Genomic DNA, 9,502 nt, shown 5'->3' with positions numbered 1-9,502 from the left:
TCTGTTAGTATCCAAATCAAAACAGAATCAATCGATGAATGGCGTATTCGTTTCTTTGTTGTTGTTGATGTTGATGATTTGATTTTGTCAGGAAAAACATTATGTCCATCATAATCATCTCATCGGATTTAATAATCATAAACTAACTAAATTAATTGACAACCAGATTTTATGATCGACTATGATGGCAGGTAAAATGAATAATAATTCTCAACAATCATCATTGACATTGGCTACCCATGCTACCATACAAAATGTTGAATCAATTTTGGAACAATTTTTCTATTATCATATCACTTATCAATGGGATAAAGCCAAAGAATTTATTGAACGTGAACGTGATCAATTTCGTGCCAAAAATTCACATTTAATATTAACCTCAATGTTACATTATTTGGCACAATTAATCATTGCTGATCGTAATTATTTATCGTTGCAATTTTTTTCTTGTAAAGTATTTCAACGTAAAAATTTGTAAGTATTATCATTTAGAATGAAAAAATATCTTTACTAATCGTTTTCATTTAAATTCGAAAGGCTAAAATCAACATATGAAAATCTAAAGATTGAATTTCAACGTTTAGAAGAACGATCTAATCAACTATTTTTACGACATAATTTTCATCTGCTTCCATTTCAGTCATCGCCAATTCATTCAAATTCTAATAACGGACAGCAACAGGTTCCATCAATTGGAAGTTCAATTGGTTCGATCAATGATGTTGCTGGCGATCTAGTTGTCGAAGAAGTTATCGCCGATGATAGTGAACTTGCTAAAGACGCTCTTGATTGTCTCGATATTATCGAGGCAATGGATAATGAAAATAATCGTCAACAATCGCCAGTATTCGGCGATAATCATCAACGAGAATCATCCAGTAGTCCTCATCAATCATCATTATCATCAAGTTTATCTCGAGATCAATCATCGCAAAATTCATCCAAAAGCAATTTTTTCTCCAAATTATTTCGTCGATTCTCTTCACAATCGTCTTCACATTCAGTTGATAATGTAGGCCATCAGAATCAAACAAAATCATTGGAAATGAACGAACCTATTTTTGAAAGTTTTACGACTGAAGAACTGACCGCATCTATACCACCCCCACCACCTCTTCCACAATCGATAATGAATTCTGATTCATCCAATAATCTCGATTCTTTAGATCAATTTGCTGGACATTTATGTGGTCAATTAATAATCTATTGTAAAGTTCGTATTGAAATGATTGATTTTTATGAACGTTTAGCTATGGCCGGTGGTAGCCATCATAATAATCATCAAAATTGTCAACAACAACACCAACAGCAGCAGCAAAATTTTACTAATAAATTCATTCAATTAGATGATTTTTTACAAACGATTAATGATTTACATTCACGTGCTGAAGATTCATTTCATCATCCGGTATTGACAAGATTGAAAATTATGTTCATGTTTGAATGTGATATAATTTTAGCATTACTTCGTTGCCATCATTTTATACAAAAATGGCGTTATATGGAAAGTTTATTCGCATTACAAGAAGCACATAATAAAATTAGCCGTTTAGCTAATCCGAAAGAATTTTTTTTCGAAAATCAAATGCTTTTATCAATGGTTGCCGGTAATGCCGCTATTGGATCCGGTACAGTTATCGTTAATGGATCGCAAACACAATCAAAACAATATTCACCACCGACAACAGATGGACAAACGACCAAATCAAACCAAACAGGTGTCAATAGTGCTAGTGGACAGAATAATCAAATGTCATTAGGAGCTTCAAGTTTATCTAGTTCAAGTAGTTCGAATTTAAGTGTTCCAAATAGTAGTGGTCGTCCATATTCACCATTATCACCGAATCAAACACATTTTGTCTATCCGAACAATATCACAGGAACAGCAATGCATCCCGGATCATCATCATCATCATCTACAACACCATCTTCAACATCGACTAAATTTCTTTTTCGTACCGTACAACAGCAACAACAAGGTCATCAACATTATTCAGGATTTTCTTCATCAATGTTTTTGGATACAAAATCGATACCATCATTAATACAATGGTTTAATCGGTTTAAATTATTTTTATTATCAAAATATAGTTTTTATTTTCATTCGTTATTAATGATTCATTTGACGCCGATTCAATCATCATCATCATCAAACATAATTCAATCAATGACATCTACTAATTCGTTATCATCGTTAATAAATCAATCATCATCTTCATCGAATGGCATAAATTATCAACAAACGGATAATTATATGCGTAATCTATTTGGAAAACATAGTAACAACAACAATAATAATGCTAATAATCAGTTTTATGATTTTCATTCAAAAATTATTCAATTTATACGTAAAATTGGTTCAGATTTTCAATCATACATAGTACTCATATGGAATTTACAAGGTAAATCAGATATTTCATTAGCAGGATATCGTTCACCATTCATTGATACAGTCATTCCACAAGGTAAATAAATCATGATGATCGAATTGATTAGTTGATTAATTGGAAATTTTTTCATCCTTTAAAATTTAATTTAAATTAGGTCGTAGTTCATTACCAATTATTTATTCATATCCTATTGAATTCAATATGAATCGACATCCATCATTAATAATGATAATGGAAAATCATTCAAAAGAATTGAATAATACCGATATTGTTGTTATTGAACATGATCGTAAGCCACAACAACAACAACAACAATCATCATCAACAGCAACGATTGAATCAAATCATTCAATGATAACATCATCATCATCCAATTCATTAAATGTTACATATTTTCTGGCGAGACCCGATCCGGATATGACATTAGCATTGGTGATCGAATCAAAACGTTCAATAAATGAACGTGATCAAAACCATATGCAATTATTTATGCAGGATTTATCATTATCATTACGTGATACAAAAATTTTACATAGTTTTCGTATGGGAAAATTTTAGCTAAACATTCTTTTTATAGAAATTTTTTTTAACGACATGATTTTTTATTTCTTGACAAAATCAATCTGGTGTTTTTTGTTTTTGTTTTGAATAATTTTAAATTATTGTGATTTTTTTTCTTTCTCTCACAGAATTATTTGTATTTGGATTTTGAATTTTATTCTTATTATCTACAATATTCATTCATGAATGAAATTTCTATTGATTTGTAATAAAATTTTTTTTCCGATTCATAATTTGATTCGTTGTTAGTAGAAAGTAAAATTATGTACTTTCAATCTGATTGATATAAACCTCTTGTACATTAAGTGATGATTCAAATTTGAAGTGTTTTTTTTCAAAAAAATCGACAAAGATTATCGCAAAGTTTTTAAATAAAAACATTGTCTTTTTCCTGGAAAAAATATTTCAAAAATGCAATAACAACTGTTATTTAAAACCGATAACTAAACTGATAATGTTTAATTAATAAATACATTGATAATAATTAATTGTTAAACTAGAACATTCGAATATAACTCAAATCCAAAATATCCCGACAATCAGAATGATACTGATCATTTCTCAAATGAACGCTTGATTATTTGTATTTAAAAAAATTTAATTCTCTCTATTTTTTTTTCTTCCAACAATTAAAATTTAGTTTTACAATCATGAATAATTCTGGTCAAACATTGACAAAAATTCAGATCATTGAAAAACAGATGAAAATTTCTAAACTTCGATTAAGCCGTTATAAAATATTGATGGAAAAAGAACAAGATAATCAAGAATTTTTAATTTCGGAAATGTATAAAGAATTAAAAAATTTGAAGAATTTTTATCAAAACGATAATTCTAATAAAACCAACAACATCAATGCAAATAAATTCAACAAATCAATTTCAAACCCTAAACAACGATGTCAAGATGTTCAACAAGAACAAAAACAAAAAAATCAATATCAATGTATGTATGCGGTATGTAGTTTTAATGCGGATAATCGGGGTAAATTGTTACAACATATGAATTCATTTCATATGGAATCCATTTTTGGTTGTTCAAAATGTGGAAAATTTTATCAAACACGAAATCGTCTTGAAAATCATTTATGTAATGATAATCGATAGATATGCTAATATTTTGAATATCATGATCAATATGATAATGTCATTTTTTTTGAATTGTGAGCAAATTATTTGATTTTAAAATAAAATTCGAGAAAAAAAAATCAATTTTTAACTGCATTTGTTTTTTATTTAAAAAAAATGAATGAGAGATTACCTTTGTAAATCAATGTGCTTGTTATGATTTCGACAAAAGAAATAAAGAAAGAAAACAATAGAAGAAAAATGGCGGATAAAATTCATCATCATCAATCTTTGTTTGTTTTGTTTTTCGTTGAAAATGATGAGATTCAATCGTGATGTTTGATCAAATGTTTTTCAAGATAATTTAAAAAAAAATTATTATGTTTTAATTGATTATATTATTAAATCATTATTAATTTATTTATATAATGTGTTTATATGATGATGATTATTATTGGAAAATTTCATCAAAATTTGATTTGAAATATTATTATTAAATGGATGATTAATGATGTTTGATTGCGGCCGCTGCTTTCAAACGCCGTGCTTGTCGTGGACCAACCGTTGTTGCTGTATATAAGTTTGCAAATTTACCAACTGATAAACCATTCTTATTTTGAGGTCCATTAAGATTATTTTTATTATTATTATGATGATTGTGATGATGATGGTGATGATGAGAATGATGAATATTTTTTTGCTTAATATTCTTTTTCTTATTTGATGACGTTGGCCGCATTTGTGCTTTACGATATCCTATCGTTGAAGATGATGATGATGATGATGATGACGATGCTGTTGAAGATGATGATGTTGAGGAAGATGATGTTGTCGTCGTTGAATTGTTTTGTTTTCTTCTATTTTCAAAATCTTTAATCAATTCTAATGAAATGATATTTTCTTTTGGTTCCCATTGATTATAACGACTAGACCATCCTTTCCATTCAACAAGATATTCAATACGGCCATCGGGTTTGATACGTTTATCCAATAAACGTTTAACTGCATACACATCTTTGCCTGCGATTAATCCACGTTTTGATACCGATTTAGATGACGACGATCCTGATGATGTTGATGGTTTGGTCGATGAATTTTTTGTTTGTTTTTTTGGCTTAGGTTTTGATCTCGATTTTGATGGCTGTTTTTTTGTCGGTGATCTTGTTGAAATTTCAAATGCAATAGCCAATGCTGCATTTTTTGCCGATTGCCTTTTACTTGTAGTGCTCATATTTCATATGAATCAACATATATAAAAAACAAAACAAAATTATTATAGTATAATTAATGAATAATGATTAAATAATAATGATGAGATCGATGACGAAATTATAGTAGCAAAAAATTGATGACTGATCAATAAATACAATCATAAAAGGATTGTATTAAAGATAAACATCTGGAAAAAATATATAAATAATTTGATCAACAAAAAAAAATTAATTAATCTTTCATTCAAATATTTTGATTTTGTTTATTAATAATCAAATTCTTTGAAATTTGAGAGCTTGATTGGCGGATTGGAAAATTCTCTCTCTCCCTAAATGGCGGCTATAGTTGTTTACACACACAACACATACACAGACACAAACTTTGTACATAGAATGAATGAATAGAGAAGAAGCACGAAAGCGAGTTATTATTTCTCACTGAATGCAATGGGATGATCAACAAATACTCCCTATTTATATCCAATGAACATGTTCGGGTAATAATGGATGATTCGAATCCCCCCAAAAAAACACTTTCAAAATGTTGAAATATTCCTTTTTCTGGTTTTTTTTTCTGAAATTACAATTCTTCTTTTTTTTTGCTTTTTTTGATTTTTAGAAACATTTGATTCAACGAAAATCAATATGAAAAATATCGTCTATATCAGGATCTTAAGATTTAAATGAAATAAATTAATCGCCTTTCATTGTCATAAATATAGCTAAAAATATGGATAATCTTGATCATTAATAATGATTCGATCAAACTTTTTGGAATTATTGTTTTTCATCATTTCTTGATTATGATGATTGATATCTGCTATTGAGAATGTACTAAATGTTGGAAAATTTGATTGTTGTTGTTGGCTATTATTGAAATACAAAGCTTCCGAATTTTTCTGATCACGATGATAATAATTTTGATTAGGTTTTTTATGAACCGATCGGTTAAAGTTTGATTGCAAATATTCATTTAGCTGTGAAGGAATCATTGAATATTTTGATGATAATGATGTCACATTATGTTGGCTGTAGTTTTTCGAAGATTGACTGGAATTTGTTCGTCGTTTTGATTTAGATTTTGATATTTTATCTGATTGATCAGACATATTTGGTGATTTCATTGTGACCAATGAGAGTCCATTGTGCATTGGCAATTCATAATATAATGTAGATGATTTATTCACACTTTCCAATGATCGAATTTTATGTTTTAAATATTTTCGATAATTTAATAGAACGGATGTATCAAAACCACAACCACGACGTCCATTGATTGATCTTCGATCACCTTGATAATTATCGAGAATTTGTTTTAATTTTTTCTGTCCATCACTTGATTCAATCGTTTCGTAATCAGCCATTTTACTTCGAATTTCAATGAAGGTCCTGAATGAATAATTTTAAATTTTACAAATTTTAAAAATGAAAAAGATTCGAATTTTTCTTTCAATTCGAAGTAATTCTGTTTATGAACGGACCAGTTGTTTTTTTTTGTTTCGATTCTTTTCGATAAATCAATGTGTGTGTGTGTGTGTGTTATATGTCTATTTTTTTGCGAGGTTTTTTTTTGTTGTAAACAATTTAATTTAATTTTGTTATTATCGTTTGTTGTATTCATCCATTGATTTTAATTTCATAATCATCAATATCAGTGGCAATAATAATTCCTGATTTATTCCGTTTACATCAGTCAACAGTTTATTTAATTAGAATAAATAATAATTCATCATCATGGCTGATCCATTATCATTATTACGACAATATCATATGCGTAAAAAAGATATTGTTGAAAGAGATCAGATGATTTGTTTTGGTGAATATTGTTGGCCAAAACAAACAAAAACAAATTATCTAATCTATAGGTCGGTTTGTTGTGATTCATTTTCATTTCTCTAAATTCTTTTCTTTTTTTTCTGTTTTGTTTTGAAAAATTAGTTCATCACGTGATGGACCGAATAAAAATTATTATACACTTGAATGTTTGGTCTATTTTCTTCGTAATGTTCATCTACAACATCCTACCTATGTTAAGCAGGCAGCATCGTTTGAGATTCCTGGTTTGTTTCTATTATCATTTTCGATAATGAAAAAGACAATTTGTTTTCTCACTCTATTTTATCATTTTGTATATAGTCGTACAAAGACCAGATCGTAAAGATTTACTTGCGTATCTTAGTGGCGAAACATCTACATCGGCTTCCATTGATAAATCTGCACCAATTGAATTGCCCATCAGCATTTCTCAACTGGTCAGTCATTATTTAATCAATCAACGAATCACAACTAATAAGTTTTCTTTATATTTGTATAGAACAAAGAAAGTGGCCATCAACAGAATTTATCTGGTCATGTCGGAATGACTGGCCAATTGATGGATGGTCAAGATGGACCACCAGCTAGTAAATTGGCTCGATTAGATGAAATGGAAAAAGTTCGCAAGCAATTTGCCGCACGTTTAGATGCACCGAAAATTAAGAAAACATTGCCAACGGATTTATTAGTTGGACAACATGGTTCAAGTTCGGCTAGTGGTATCGGTGCTTCTGGTGATTCGAATACAACATCTCTTCGCGATTCGATGAGTCATGAACAGATTGCCGCATTGAAAGCAAAACGTTTGGCAAAAAAACGTTCGACGATTATTGATGCTGATACCGATCTGGAAGGTGCACAAGCATTAGGGTAAGGAATGATATGAACATTTATCAGTATTTTAAAAATGATAATTTGTTTACAGACTGAATAATACGGCAGCCGATCATTCTGTGCTATTACAGTATGATTCAAATTTTACCAAAGAAATTCAGAACAAAGAACGTGTATGGCGTAATCGTACCAATATATTACAATCATCAGGAAAAAATTTTCAGAAACCAATATTTTTCATACTACAATCAATCAAAGTGCGTGAAGATAATGCATTACGGAATCGTGGCAATGGTATTGTTTCGAATAATTCTATACATTCATCAAGTCAAATGAATCGATCGAATTTATTATCATCATCATCAACATCATCGGTTATAATGTCGACAACATCATCACAGATGAATAATGGTCAGGCAATAAACGTCGGTAATAATATTCAACAAATACAACCATCAGCACAACCTGCCAATATTCAGCAACAACAAATAGCACAACAACAATATAATCGTTATGATCAGGAACGTTTTGCTAAAAATGATTCGGCATTAGGTTTCAGTATCGATACGACCAGTACATATCATGGTCTTACATTAAAAAGTGTAACAGAAGGTTCAACTGCACCGAAAACCGTTTCAGGTTCAGCAGTGACAGGTCTATTAATGCAGAAAAATAATCAACTTGTTTCTAATAATGGTCATCATGGCAATCAAAAACCACAGAAACGACCATCACGAACTCCGATTATCATAATACCAGCAACCAATACATCTTTGATTACAATGTATAATGCAAAAGCTATTTTACAAGATCTAAAATATATGGATTCCAAACAATGTGATCAACGACGTGAAAATGAAATTCTGATACAAAGAAGAAAACCGGATAATACCACTGTTCCGTATCGAATCATTGATAATCCATTGAAATTAACACAGGAAGAGTGGTATGTTAACTTTGAGAAAAAGCGAATCATTAATAATTTCATTGATTTTTTAAAGGAATCGTGTTGTAGCAGTTTTCGTTCAAGGACCAGCATGGCAATTCAAAGGTTGGCCATGGAATGGTAATCCCGTGGAAATTTTTGCGCGAAGTAAGTTTTTAACAATTTGTCCATTTTCCATAATTTTTTTGTTTTATTTTTTTTTCAGTAAAAGCATTTCATCTAAAATTTGATGAAATGAAATTGGATAATAATGTTGCAAAATGGTCGGTAGAAATTATTGATTTATCTCGTAGTAAACGACATTTGGATCGAGCAAATTTATTAAAATTTTGGTCATTATTAGATCAACATATTGCCAAACATAAACATAATGTAGTTCGTTATTGATCAAATTTACTGATGTTTTTCTTTCAAACTAAATCATCATTATCACCGTTTTTCATTTTAAATTCAAACATTTACATTATTCATTCAATATCTACGCTTGAAAATCATGGACATCTCTATATAATTTTTAAAACAATCCCAATCGACAATTAATCGTACTACTGGATATGAGCATCATGTTTGAATTTTTAATTCTAATGTAAATATAATATTTCATATTATTATTATCATATAAATAAAATAAAATATATTAATTATTTAAAAAAATCCAATGATAATATGAAATGCAAG

At 29.3% G+C, this 9,502-nt stretch overlaps 3 protein-coding genes across 3 annotated transcripts; 2 read left to right on the top strand and 1 right to left on the bottom strand.

The window, feature by feature from the left end:
* The first annotated feature begins 38 nt into the window (after positions 1 to 38).
* On the top strand, positions 39 to 4,162 carry LOC113789875 (uncharacterized). Its single transcript, XM_027339465.2, has 4 exons — positions 39 to 474; positions 538 to 2,465; positions 2,545 to 3,025; positions 4,037 to 4,162. The coding sequence occupies exons 1-3, from the start codon at positions 182 to 184 to the stop codon at positions 2,946 to 2,948; spliced, it is 2,625 nt and encodes an 874-aa protein (XP_027195266.2). The 5' UTR covers positions 39 to 181; the 3' UTR covers positions 2,949 to 3,025; positions 4,037 to 4,162.
* Positions 4,036 to 6,720, bottom strand: LOC113789879 (uncharacterized). Its single transcript, XM_075821742.1, has 2 exons — positions 6,137 to 6,720; positions 4,036 to 5,209 (listed from the first exon to the last, which is right to left on the bottom strand). The coding sequence occupies exons 1-2, from the start codon at positions 6,591 to 6,593 to the stop codon at positions 4,524 to 4,526; spliced, it is 1,143 nt and encodes a 380-aa protein (XP_075677857.1). The 5' UTR covers positions 6,594 to 6,720; the 3' UTR covers positions 4,036 to 4,523.
* A 56-nt stretch (positions 6,721 to 6,776) lies between these two features.
* Positions 6,777 to 9,374, top strand: hyx (cell division cycle 73 hyrax). Its single transcript, XM_027339467.2, has 7 exons — positions 6,777 to 7,094; positions 7,168 to 7,289; positions 7,366 to 7,481; positions 7,544 to 7,914; positions 7,970 to 8,824; positions 8,880 to 8,971; positions 9,030 to 9,374. Exons 1-7 carry the CDS (start codon positions 6,964 to 6,966, stop codon positions 9,209 to 9,211), a joined length of 1,869 nt encoding a protein of 622 aa, XP_027195268.1. The 5' UTR covers positions 6,777 to 6,963; the 3' UTR covers positions 9,212 to 9,374.
* The last annotated feature ends 128 nt before the right edge of the window (positions 9,375 to 9,502 follow it).

The sequence above is a fragment of the Dermatophagoides pteronyssinus genome, unplaced genomic scaffold (assembly GCF_027571235.1).
Source record: "Dermatophagoides pteronyssinus isolate colony J.1.1.1.1 unplaced genomic scaffold, Derpt_VIB-CSIC_2022.12 sq0012, whole genome shotgun sequence".
Taxonomy (NCBI): Eukaryota; Metazoa; Arthropoda; class Arachnida; order Sarcoptiformes; family Pyroglyphidae; genus Dermatophagoides; species Dermatophagoides pteronyssinus.
Note: the sequence above shows the minus strand (reverse complement) of the source record. Positions and strands in the feature narration are given on the sequence as shown.